At 43.8% G+C, this 12,225-nt stretch overlaps 1 protein-coding gene across 8 annotated transcripts in view; it reads right to left on the minus strand.

Moving 5' to 3' along the window:
- Positions 1 to 12,225, minus strand: part of LOC132797231 (mucin-2) — a 39,566-nt gene that overhangs the window by 11,963 nt on the left and 15,378 nt on the right. For 4 of the 8 annotated variants that reach the window (XM_060808836.1, XM_060808841.1, XM_060808835.1 and 1 more), the window contains exons 5-10: positions 11,422 to 11,936; positions 11,171 to 11,356; positions 10,847 to 11,112; positions 9,854 to 10,312; positions 8,650 to 9,708; positions 6,400 to 7,792 (exon numbers count right to left, since the gene is read on the minus strand). In XM_060808836.1, coding sequence (XP_060664819.1) covers positions 6,400 to 7,792; positions 8,650 to 9,708; positions 9,854 to 10,312; positions 10,847 to 11,112; positions 11,171 to 11,356; positions 11,422 to 11,936 — 3,878 coding nt within the window. Of the gene's footprint in view, positions 1 to 288; positions 3,297 to 6,399; positions 7,793 to 8,649; positions 9,709 to 9,853; positions 10,313 to 10,846; positions 11,113 to 11,170; positions 11,357 to 11,421; positions 11,937 to 12,225 lie in introns of those variants that run through there. The other 4 variants (XM_060808843.1, XM_060808838.1, XM_060808842.1 and 1 more) reach the window with 3 other exon arrangements.

Consider the following 12,225-nt stretch of genomic DNA (forward strand, 5'->3'; position numbering starts at 1 on the left):
CGCATCGCCAGTTGTATCGTTAGCATTAACAGTGATTGTGACTAGTTTGTTTTTGATGTAGTTTCTTGTGTAAATGTTTTGTTTGTTGCCGTCGTTTGTGGTGTTTTTGTTGTTGTTGTTGTTGTTGTTGCTGATGTTGTTTTTGTTAGCATTTACATTGGAAAACTTAAAACGATTATTGAAATAATTGGCTACGGTGCTGTTACTCGTACTACGTTGTGAACTCAAATTACGTATATCTACAGTATTAGTACTATTATTATTGTTAATTCTATTATTTAAAGATACCTCTACTGTGTTGCCATCATCATTTACATTGCCTTCAACATCATTTCCATCGTTACCGTCTTCGTCTTCGTCCTCGTTCTCGTCGTTCTCGTCATCGTTCTCATCATCTTCATTGTCGCCAAATTGGCTTTCAGTCTGTGTTCGGGTTCGAGTCTTTGCTGTTTCTGTTCGCAATTGGGTTAAAGTCTTTGCTGTTTGGGTTCCAAATTGGGTACGAGCATTTGCTGTCTCTCTATCCAATTGGGTTCCCGTCTTTGCTGTGTCTGTTCGCAATTGCGTCGCAGGTCTTTTGGCAAGCAGCTGGCTGAGAAGCGGATCAGGTCGTCTGCTGTTCGAAAAATTCCTAACATTCTTCTCATTATCTTCGTCCTCTTCCGCCTCCTCGTCTTCCACGCTTTCTTCTGGCTCTTCCTCCACATCGTTTTCATTTTCGTACTCGTCCTCTTCCTCATCGTGCTCTGGCTCTTCGTCATCCACATCCTCGATTGGCTTATTGCGACTGTAGAGATTTCTATTGAAGGCAACAATATTGCGTCTCGTTGTCGAGCTCACTCTTCGAGGTGCAGCTGTTGTATATGAATCAAGTGTAGGCAGTCTTCTATTCTGTTGGCTCACTGTCGATGTGGTGCCTCTATTTTGGCCAAACAGAACTCTTGGTCGTTGTTGCGTTCGCTGGAATTGTCTTTGCCCTGTTGAAGTTCCCACTTCATCTTCATCATCATCTATGCTTGCCTCATTCTCGTTATCAATTGGTGTTGCTGCTGTTGTTGATGGAGTCCTAAAACGACTGCGTGAACGGTTCAAAGGAGCAAATGGTCGTCGTGTTGTTAGTTCATCAGCAGTTGTGCTGGACACTGTACTTGGGCTAGCTGTAGTTGTGACCGGTTTTGACCTTGTTCCGAAGCCACGTCGGAAGATATCCGTTCGCGCTGCCGATGGTTTACTAGTTGTACTTGTCGTGACTTCATCTGAACTATTTTCATCTTCAGGCTGAGCGGGTGTTGTTGTGGTTGAGCCATTCAAACGGCCTCGAATCGGAAGTCTACGGCTTGAATAAATTTTTCTTGTAGTGGCCTCTGTAGTGCTTTCGACTACAGATACACTTTTCTTGGCTGCTTCGGTGGTATCCTCATTCTGCTCGGTGGTATTGACTTTGGTTTGAATGATTCTTGTGCTGAGGTTTTCGGTTGTTTCACTTTCTTTGGCATTACCAATCTTATCGGAACTTTCCTCTTCCTGATTAATTTCGCTTACTTTGTTTTCGGTGGTTGTGTTATTGTTGACTATTGTGGCATTAAGGCGACGGCGTATTACAATCCTTCGTCGTGGCAAAGGAGTTCCACTGCTATTTTCACTGGTTACAGTTGGAGACTGGGTAGTTTCCTGTTCCTTGTTTTCCTCTTCGAGATCAGAAACAGTTGTCGTACTCGCTGTCGTTGAAATAATTCGTTTACGAATTAATACTCGACGACCGGACTCGGTGGTTTCGGTAATGTCCTCGCTATCATCGGGACTAATTGTTGTGTCTAAATTAGTGTTCTCCTCGTCGACTTTAATGCTTTCACTTTGACTAGTTTTCTCTTCATTTTCCGTGTTTGTTTTTAGGTTCCGATTTTCGAAAAGTTGACGTCGCCTTGTGGGGCTTGGACTAGTTGTTGCCCTGGCTGTTGTGGTAGAAAGTCGAGTACGTGCACTCGTAGTATCGATTAAGTTATCCGGATCCTCATCTTCATCGACACTTTGACTAGTTGTTTCCTCATCTTCATTAATCTCTGTGTTTATTTTAGCGTTTGTCACACTAAAACGATTACGATTGGCGAAAAGTTGACGCCGTCTTGTGGGACTTCCATTGGTTGTTGTCCTGGCTGTTGTCGTCGAAAATCTTGTACGAGTACTTGTGTTATCGATCAAGCTATCCTGATCCTCATCTTCAATTTGACTAGTTCCTTCCTCGTTTTCATCTTTCACGTTTGTCGCATTCGAGCGATTACGATTGGCGAAAAGTTGACGTCGTCTTGTGGGCCTTCCATTGGTTGTTGTCCTGGCTGTTGTGGTCGAAATTCGAGAACGAGGGCTTGTGATATCCTCCTCATCCTGCTCTTTATCATTTGTTTCGTTTTCGTCGACTTTACTGCTTTCACTAGTTGTGCTATTTCTTATGTTTCGATTTTCAAAAAATTGACGACGTCTTGTGAATCTATCATTGGTTGTTGTTCTGGCTGTTGTGGTCGAAGCTCTAGTATTAGAATCATTCAAGTTCTCATCGCCATCGACCTTAATACTTTCACGCTGACTAGCTGTCTCCTCATTTTCAAGTTGGTTAATCTCTGTATTTGCCGCACTCGAACGATTTCGACTTCCAAAAAAGTACGCGTCTTCTTGTTGGTCTTTCAGTGGTTGTTGTTGTTGTGGCAGTTGTGGTCGAAATTCGAGAACGAGGACTTGCGATATCTCCATCCTGTTCATCATCATCTGCCTTTAAGCTGTTGGCTGTTGTAAAGCCCCCCAACAGAGGGCGACGACTTGAAATCGGTCGTCGAGTTGTTGGCCGCTCGACGGGGAGCGAAAATGATCGTGTAAGATCTATTCTGAGTCTTGGAGTGACTGCTTCAGTCGCAACGCCTTCATTCTCATCCTCAATATCAGCTTCAAGTCCGTCATTCTTCTCCGCTTCGCTTGGATTCTCTGTTGTTGTTGTTGTGGTTCTGCTCTGAAAACGGCGAGCTGTGTTAAAGATAGTTTTGGGTGTGCTATTTGGCGAGTCGCTTTCAGCAGTCTCTTCGGTTGTAGCTGCTGTGGGATTCAATTGACTGTAAGTGCGAAAACCTCTGGCTCGCTGTGTTTCATTTGATTCCTTTACAACTTCCAGCTTAGTGGTTAAAGTTTTCCCCCTGACGTTGCGATATATCCGTTATAACTCGTGTTTCTTCCTCCTTTTGTATCTCGTGCTCATCTTCATTCTTAGCGACCTCCTCCGTATTTGCATCAACTTTAGCCCCCAGGTGACCTACACTGACCCGGGGGTTTTCAATAAAAAATGACTCAGTTCCGAGTTGATTTCCTGTGCCTGCTCCATGGCCAAATAATGCTCCTCATCATCTTGATTTTCCAATGCGTTATTCGGTGTTGCATTGTCACTCACGTTGAACACATCGTGAATCTTTTGGCGTATGCTCACCTCACTGGTGTCGGGCTCGGGTGGCAGTTGTGTCTGGGCAATATACGTGATGGGCGAGTCCTTGGTGTACTGATAGTATTTGCGACGATGATATATCGGCAGCGATAGCTGATCGTTGCTATTCGAATCCTCTTTTGGCTTGACTTCCTTGCTGGCAATATCGTTGTCGCTCTCAAAGTTGCTCAATGCAATCGCCAACTTGCGTTGCACCTCAGTCAAGTCGTCACCAAGTTCACTCGGCGTTGTTGTGGCTGCTGGTGTTGTGGATGTTGTTGGTGGTTCTGTTGTTGTTGTTGTGGTTGTTGTTGTCGAGCTGCTGGTTCTAAACTTTAAAAAGTTTCTAGCAGTCGTGGGTTGCGCTTCCGATTCTGTGGCTTCTGTTGGATCAGTTTCAACTGGGGAGGATTCTGTTGTAGTTCTTAGAGGGCGCCTGAATTTGAAAACTCGTCGTGTTGTTGGCTTGCCATTAGCTGCAGTTGTTGCTGGTTCCGAGGTAGTTGTTGTGGTTGTCGTCGACGTTGTTGGTGTTGTTCTGGCAGTTGGTTGCTGGAATCTGAAGGCAGAACGACGAGTGCTCGCCTCGGTTTCAACTGTTGTCGGTGTTTCCGTGGTTGTGGTTGTTGTTGTTGGTCTGGTGCGGCGAAGAATTGGTTTCGGTCTGCTTGGGGTTGGTCGGTTTGTGGGCTGTCTGGTTGTGGTTGGTCTGGTGGGTGCTTCATCCTCGATCTCAGCCTCCACATTGTCGTATTCAAACTCTTCGACCTCTTCCTGTTCAACGGTTTCCTTTGGCTTCTTCAGCAGGCGACGACGCGTCTTCTTCACCGTGGGTTGCGATGTCTTTGTGCGCTGTGCCCGCGATGCAAAGTCCAATGCTAGCAATGAGGACAGATCGTTGCTCTGGAATTTAACCGCGCCACGATTGCGTGTTATGATGCGGGGCGTTGTACTAACCGGCTGCTCAGTGATCTCATCGTAGATGTATTCGTATTCAGCGGGCTTCTCGTGCACCGTCTTCGTGTGCACTCGCTTCACCACCTTGCCACCATCAATGTTGCGAAGATATGTGGTGCGCGTGCGCGTAATGCCACCGCCCAAGGATTCCGTTTGACTGGTGGTGCGATTCCGCACCGGACCGTGGAGTACTCGGCCATCCTTTCGCTTGCTGCTGGCATCTACTTGACTAGTTTTATCAACTTCAACTTCACTGTCGCTCTCTTGTTTCGATGTTGCTACTGAGTTTGCGGTTGCGGTTGCAGTTGCTGCTCCCGTATTTATTTCACGGGCAACTGCTTCTGGTGTTTCTCTGAATGGCGCTAGTTGTGGTCGCGCCTGCGGTTCTTGATGCTTGTAGGAGGGTCCACGTTTGTTGGCATCGACTGCCAAAAGCGACGAGAGATCGCCTTCCTTGCGTGGTCGATAGGTTCCCCTAACTAAGACGCGACGTTTGGGCAACGCTGTCGTCGTTTCCTTGGCTTCATCATTCGTCTCTGTTGAAACAGATTGTGTTTCTCCTTCAAGTGCTACTTTACCTTCGGTTGTTTGTCTGCTTAAGGCCACAGGTCTGCGAATAAAGTTAGTTTTCCTGTTTTGTTTCTTGGGTGTCTCGGTGGTAGTCAGAGGAGCTGCTGTAGTTGTTCTTCTCGTTGTCGTCTGTCTGGTTGTTGTTCTGACTGCTGCTTCTGTGGTGGTGCTTACAACAGCATCGCTTTCGTTATCATCATCGGGCAGTTCAGCTGCCAGCTCGTCGTTAAAATCTTGCACTGATTCAGTGCTTGATTTCTCCGCATCCTTCTCAGTTGTGGTGGTCACAAAATGCTTCTCAGTTGTAGTGGTTACTATATCCTTCTCAGTTGTGGTGGTCGGTAAGTCCTTTTCAGTTGTTGTGGTCACTAAATCCTTTTCAGTTGTTGTGGTCACTACATTTTTTTTCGGTTGTGGTGGTCGCTAAATTTCTTTCGGTCGTGGTGGTCACTAAATCTTTTTTCAGTCGTAAATTCCGCCAATTCTCTTTCAGTTGTAAAGCTCGCCAAATGTTTTTCCGTGCTGCTATCCTCACTTGTTAGCGATTCTGCAACAAGCTGATGCTTAGCTTCTCCATTCTGCGATGTGTTCACATGACGCACAAAGCTTGAGCTGCCGCTGTCAGTCAGCTGCACGCCGCTGCTAGTACGAGTTATGGCATTGTAGTGTATTTGCTCGTCGTTCTGTCCACTATTTTGCCTGGACGAATGATCGATATTTTGATAGATTCTTCTGCTATGTTCGTTTGACGATGAGCTCGTTGCGCTTTCATCCTCAGTTTGACTAGAAGTACGTGCTATATTTTGATAGATGCGTTTGTGGACAGTCGGCGTTTCATCTGTTGCAGCTGCAACATCGCCCTCTCCACGAATTGAATTAAAGTGTCGACCACGTGACTCGCTCTCGTTGTCGGTGGCCAAACGCTTGCCGGCAAACCTGCGAGTGTCTTTATCGTTGCTGTCGACGAGTGCATTGTGCAGATCGATGCTGCTCTTGATAGAGGAAGGTCTTGTGGGTTTTGTTGGTCTGCGTGCATCACGCCACGTATACTTAATATGTTCGCGGTTGTCTTGTTCGTCGTGAACGTCACGGTCATCATCATTATCATCATCATCAGTGCTTAAATTAAAGGTACTACTAACTACGTCATGCCTTAATTTATTGTCACCATTACCAACTAGATTAACGACTACTTCATTGTGGGTGCTAGTTGTTTGATGGGTGTTTGTTGTTTTAGGTGCTGTGATTGTTGTGCTTGTGGTTGTTGTTTTTGTTTTGATTTGGGTTTGAGTTTGAGTTTGGGTTTGAGTTTGAGTTTTACTTGTGGCTGTGGTTGTGGTTTGGTTTCTTGTTGTTGGTTGTTGGGTGTTTGTGCTAGGGTCCAACAACTTTTGACTATTAATGTCACTCACCTTGGGCCTATCCACTTGTGATAAACGTGTTCGTGTTTTAGCTACGTCCGTTAAAGTCTTGTTCTCGTTGTTATCGTTCTCGTTGACGTTGACAGTGCTGTTGGTGGTGGTGTTGTTGTTTGTGGTTGTGCTTGTGGATTGTGCGGTTTGGGTTTGGGTTTTAGTTGCTACAGGACGTGTTCGACGTCTGGGATAACCGAAAGGTCTTGGACTAGAAATGCTAGGTAGCTCAGTTGTTGTGGTTGTTGTCAGTTCAAGTTGGGATGTTCTTTGTGGTTGCCTTCTACCGGAGTAGTTGGTTCTTATGCTATTTACACTAGGATTAACGCTACTCAAACCTTTCGAGTTACCAACATTGGGACTAGCTTCGTTGACTGCTTCTGCATTATTGTTATTAATATTATCATTGTTGATCTTGTTGATGTTTCTGTTGTTGTTCTGGTTGTTGCTGTTCGTTCTTATGCGTTTATATGGCGTTTTGATTGTTGTTGTTGTTGTTACCTCACTATCAATATTGTTCTTGTAATCGTTCTCGTTGTCGTTCTCGTTCTCGTTGTTGCTGTCACTCTTGTCCGTAGTTGTTGTTGTTGTTGTTGTCCTTGTTGCCTGTTGTTCGGACTCCGTCGTGGTTGTAGAAGCAACTTGTGCTAGGTTATTAAGTCGGTTGTTATTTGTGTTAGGGAAAGAATCATCAACATTGGCTGGCGACAGTGTTGTCAATTGTGGCTCGAATAAATCGTTAATGCCATCGGCCAACTCCAATGAATTGATGCTGGTTGTTGGTGTTTGGATAGTGGGTAAAATTGTGGGTGTAGGTGTGGGTGTGGGTGTGGTTGTGGGGGTGGGTGTGGGTGGTGAGGTGGTTGTGGTGGTTGCAGTGGTGGTTTCAATGTTAGTAGCGCTCGTTGTGAGCGTTATTCTAGTGTTTGGTTTATCAATTGGTTCAGTGGTTTCGTTAGTGATAGTAGTTGTTGTTGCTGTTGTTTCGGGTTCTTGGGTGATTATTTGTGCTGCTGATGGTACGTTGTTAGTTTTCACATTGTTGTTGTTGTGGTTGTTGTTGTTGCGACGGTTGTTGTTGGTGTTTTTGGTGTCGGTGTCGGTGCTCGCCTTGGCAGTCTCAGTGCCGGTTGCTGTTGTGGTTGTTGTTTCTGGTGTTGTTGTTGTTGTTGTGGTTCTGCGGCCGATGCTCGCGTATTTACGTGTATTTGTTGTTGCTGGTGTTGTGCTTGTGGTGAATTGATTTCTTTGGAACTTTACATTTTTCTGCTGTGAATCATCCTCGTATTCCTCCTCGTCATCTTCATCAGCCTCATCGTCAATGGCATCGGACACCGCATTCCTTGAACCGCTGCTGCTCGTCGTTGGCCGCGTCCTTTCAACGTATTTGTATCTGTTAATAAATACAAATTTGTATTAGGTAGTAGCAAATATTCATCGACAAAAATACAAAATAAGGTAGCTCTCTAAGTAATTCAAAAATATGTTAAAAATGTTGCTCCTAAGCAAAGTCAATCGTTTTGTCTGTCATCATAAAAACTGAGTTATACTCTATGTTATTTGCATTTCATGCCAGTTGTTTATATACAAATTGAAATTGGCAAATTTGGAGTCGATTGCACAAAAACAATTTGGCGAATTGAGATTTCTAATTTTGCGAATACAGAATTCGAAGCCTATATAATAAGTACAGCGCAATTATCGACCACAATATTTTAATTATTAATACATTATCATCACTTGCTATTTTTGCATGATTTGATTGCATCAGAGTGAACAACTTTTATAAGTCAGGTTATAAAAATTCCATGGCAATTATTATGAGTGAGTTTTTGGTGCAAAGTAAAACAACAATATAAAAATAAGTAACAAAGCTACTGTCGCGTATGCACGATTGTGATACATCCGTTAAAAAAAAGAGGTATAATTATTTTAAACCGACTTTAGATATTGGTGAACTACGCACAAATGCAACAAAAGCAGAGTTGAAAAGTCCGCATTCAGCAACTACTTTAGCAAAATACTTTTTTTCTTAAAGAAACTTAAATAATATACCTTACATTGCTTTTCATTAGCTTAATTTGTGTAAGTAGAATATTTTTTGGAATATAAAACATTTTCACTTGTAAAGAATTTCTTTCTACTATTTGAATTGAATGTTCTACTTACTTTTTAAGTAAATTATACTTTCTTTAATGTAATTTGTATTTCAATTTCATTTTAATAAACATGTAGGGTAAATAATTTTACCTGTTTGTTGTTGAACTAACTGACACACCAGATCCCTCAGATTCACCGATATCCGATCGTTCCGTTGTACGTCCACGTGTGCGACTCAATGTGGCATAATGCTTGGTCTGCGTCTGCTGCTCCTTGACGACAGTACGACGTTCCTCTTCCTGCTCCTCTTCTGACTCGGATTCGAGCGGTGCTGGCTTCGTTGTTGTGCTGGGACGTGCGCGTCTCAAGCTTGTATACGATGGCGTTGCAGCGCTCAACGAACGCCTTGTGGTCGTCTCAGGTTGTGACACATCGAGCTCCTCGTCATCAGTCTCATTGTTGGCGGTCAGCTCAGTGTCATGCTCCTCACGATTGACACCACGATTGCGATTGATGGTCACGTACTGTTTGCGTTCCTTAAGGAAGCCCTCGGACTCGGCAATCTTGTCGATGCCTTCGTTTTGTGGTCCCTGGCGACTGTTGCCGCGCACCACCGACGAGTACTTCGAGTAGCTTGATTGCGATTGCGAGTTGCCTTCGCCGCTGCTCTCCGCACCTGCATTGTTAATAGTTTTGCTCGATTCGGTTGTCTCGGTGACTTGGACACGATTGCGTGTGAACGCACTGAAGGTGCCAGGACGTTTCAGGACACGATCGTACAGTGATTTGCTGATCGTTGAGGGTGTTGTTGGTGCTCCGTTGCCAGAGACAGAGGCCGAGTGCTCCTTGAGCGTAATGGAGCCATCTTTGTTTTGCAACAAGTGCTTCTCGAGTTTCTCGACTCCGCCGACCTTTCGGATCAGATCGATGAGCTCCTTAATCACTTGTGGATCCTCTTCAGCATCATTGAACCTGTTGGCTGAGTGCTCCTCATTGCCGTCCTCTTCATCGTATTCAATCACCTCTGGTGCAGCTGTCGTTGTAGTGCTCGTTGTGGTTGTTGTGGTGCTTGTTGTGCTCGAGACGCGTGGATAAATTGGACGTGCCACTGGCGCTGCTGTCACGCGATTCTGGTTGCTTGCTGGTCGCCTGGTTGTTGTTGTCGTCGTCTTAGCTGTTGTTGTGGTAATTGGAGGCGATGTCGTCGATCTATAAAGGAGTGCAATTGAGCGTAAATTAAAGCAAACAAGTGATTTAAATACCAAATGCTATCAGCTAAATTCGACATAAAATAAGCTCATTAATGTAAAATGTATTTTACTATTTAGTAGAAAATAATTGTATTTCCACTTACTTCTTTGTTTTGCATGGCACATTACGAGCAAAATCGCATGAATCGGCAGCAGGATTGAAATACAATCCTGATGGACAAGTGAACTGATGTCCGACAATTCCCAGGCCAGATGGACCGCTATCCAAGCACCAATAGTATTTCTTGCAGTCGCGAGGATGCTGGAAGAAGCCCTCCTCTTCGCACTTGAAGTCCGAACCAGGATCCGGTGTAGTCGGTGGTGCAGGTGTCGTCGAGCCACGTCCACCAATGTACAGAGATGAGCCCTCGGCTTCAGTTAGTCGAATTGCGGCTGTGCTCCGCGGTGTCACTGTCGTTGTACTGCTGACAGCTGGTCGGCGAGTGGCAGACTGTCTGCTGGCACCTGAGTCGGGTTTGGAGGTTAGTTGATTGCGGTCGCGACCTCGCGAGCGTGATGGCTTCTGTGGACTGCTTGGTTTGCCCACCTCATTGATGCCCAGTCTGATGAATGGATAAAACGCATATCGATATTAAATAAACTTAACTTCTTATATTAGCTTAAATTACAAACTAGATTATCAATTTTTTTAATAAGAATTTTGATTTTTAATAACTATGCTATCGATTATGAAACAAAATTGAAGGGATTCTATAAACATTAATGTCAATAAACGCAGAAATCATATTCGCATTTGAATGTCTATTTAGTGATGGATTTTATCCATTATTCATTGTGTATTATCCATTGGATAATATACAGCTGTAAGCTTTGAAATAGCAGTGGGACAGAAACAAAACTAACTTTTTGTTAGTAGATCGTTTAAAATACCAAGATGCTTTCTAATGAGTTTCCAATTGTGTGACGAAGCTCGAAAACCGTGGTGTGCATACTTAAATACATTTGTTCTATTGCGTTGGGAAACATTGTTCAAAAAAAACTACGTTTCAAACCCTTAGTTCAACTTAGTTCTTTTTTACAGTGCCTAAATTTAGTACTGAGATTTGAAGCCATCACCATCAGCATTAGGAACTCACCCAAACGCCTCGAGCATTGCCTCCTTGGCAGCCTCAATCAGCGGATACGGTTTGCCGCTGCATGCGCCCCGGAAATCATCGTTGTCAATGGCCCAGAACATAATACCTCCCAGTCCATGGGCAACCACATACTCGGCCTTTTTGCGCACAATCGCTTCATCATCGTAGCCAACCCATTGGTTGCGTCTATACGCATACGGACCCATCACATTTTCATTCGGCTGCACTACAGTCCAATCTGGATCGTCTTTAAGTGTTTGACAAATCTATTGAAAGAGCGAAAATGTCAGCGATAGGCAACAATCAATGAAAGAGTCAACAAACCTCGTAGTAAGCCAAATATCCCTTCTCGCGGGTCGCATCGCCCTGTTCGCCGGGTCCCTCAGATGGGGCGCCAAGCTCAGTACTTTCCTCGTTGATGAGCGTGTAAGATCGTCCATAGGTGGGAATACCCAACACCAACTTGTCGCGATCAGCGCCAGCCTTCAAATAGTACTTGATGGAGTAGTCCTTTAAAAAGAGAACATAAATCATTAATATCATTTCAATTAATATGATTTCATACTGTCACTTACGATATTCAACTCGGCATCGTAATTGTACTCGGAATCATCCTCCAAAGAGTAGAGAGGCGCATGATGATTAACCGATGGCTCGTGCGACGAATGGAAATCGTAGGTCAACACATTGAACCAATCCAGATACTTATTCAACTTGGGCACATCGTATCCCTTGTCAATGTACTCAATACCCGCAGGAACAGCCATTGTAAGCAGCAACCTTGTACGTCCAGTTTTCTCGGATTCACGTTCGAATTCCGCTCTCAATTCACGCACAAATTCAGCATAGTTATCGCGATCACGTGATTTGCCACCTTCGCGATGTGCCGGATATTCCCAATCCAAATCGATACCATCAAAGTGATTTTGTCGCAAGAACTTCAAGATGTTCTTAATGAATTGCTGACGTCGTTCAGGATTGGCCACCAATGGTGAGAAACGTGAAGAGGCTTCATTCCAGCCGCCAATTGCAATCATTGTCTTCAATTGCTTGTTGTACGTTTTGAGCCCGGTGAATTTTGCATAGCCACCTAATAAAAGAGGGAATTATAGAATAAATGCACAAATTAAAAATAAGAAATCGTAAAACGAAAATAATAGCATAAATAAAATAAATTTTTAAATCGTTTTTTGTACATTTTGAATAAAAATTAAAGAGTAACGTTTGTCTGCAAATTTTATTACGGAAATAATTCACAAGTTATTTTTAAGCAAGCGATTAATAAAATTAAATATCTTAAAATGATTACTAACATATCGACAAAAAAAAGTTGTAGTTTTTACTTTGGAGATAACAAGAATTATAAATGGTTTAATCTG

Source organism: Drosophila nasuta, chromosome X (assembly GCF_023558535.2).
Source record: "Drosophila nasuta strain 15112-1781.00 chromosome X, ASM2355853v1, whole genome shotgun sequence".
NCBI lineage: Eukaryota > Metazoa > Arthropoda > Insecta > Diptera > Drosophilidae > Drosophila > Drosophila nasuta.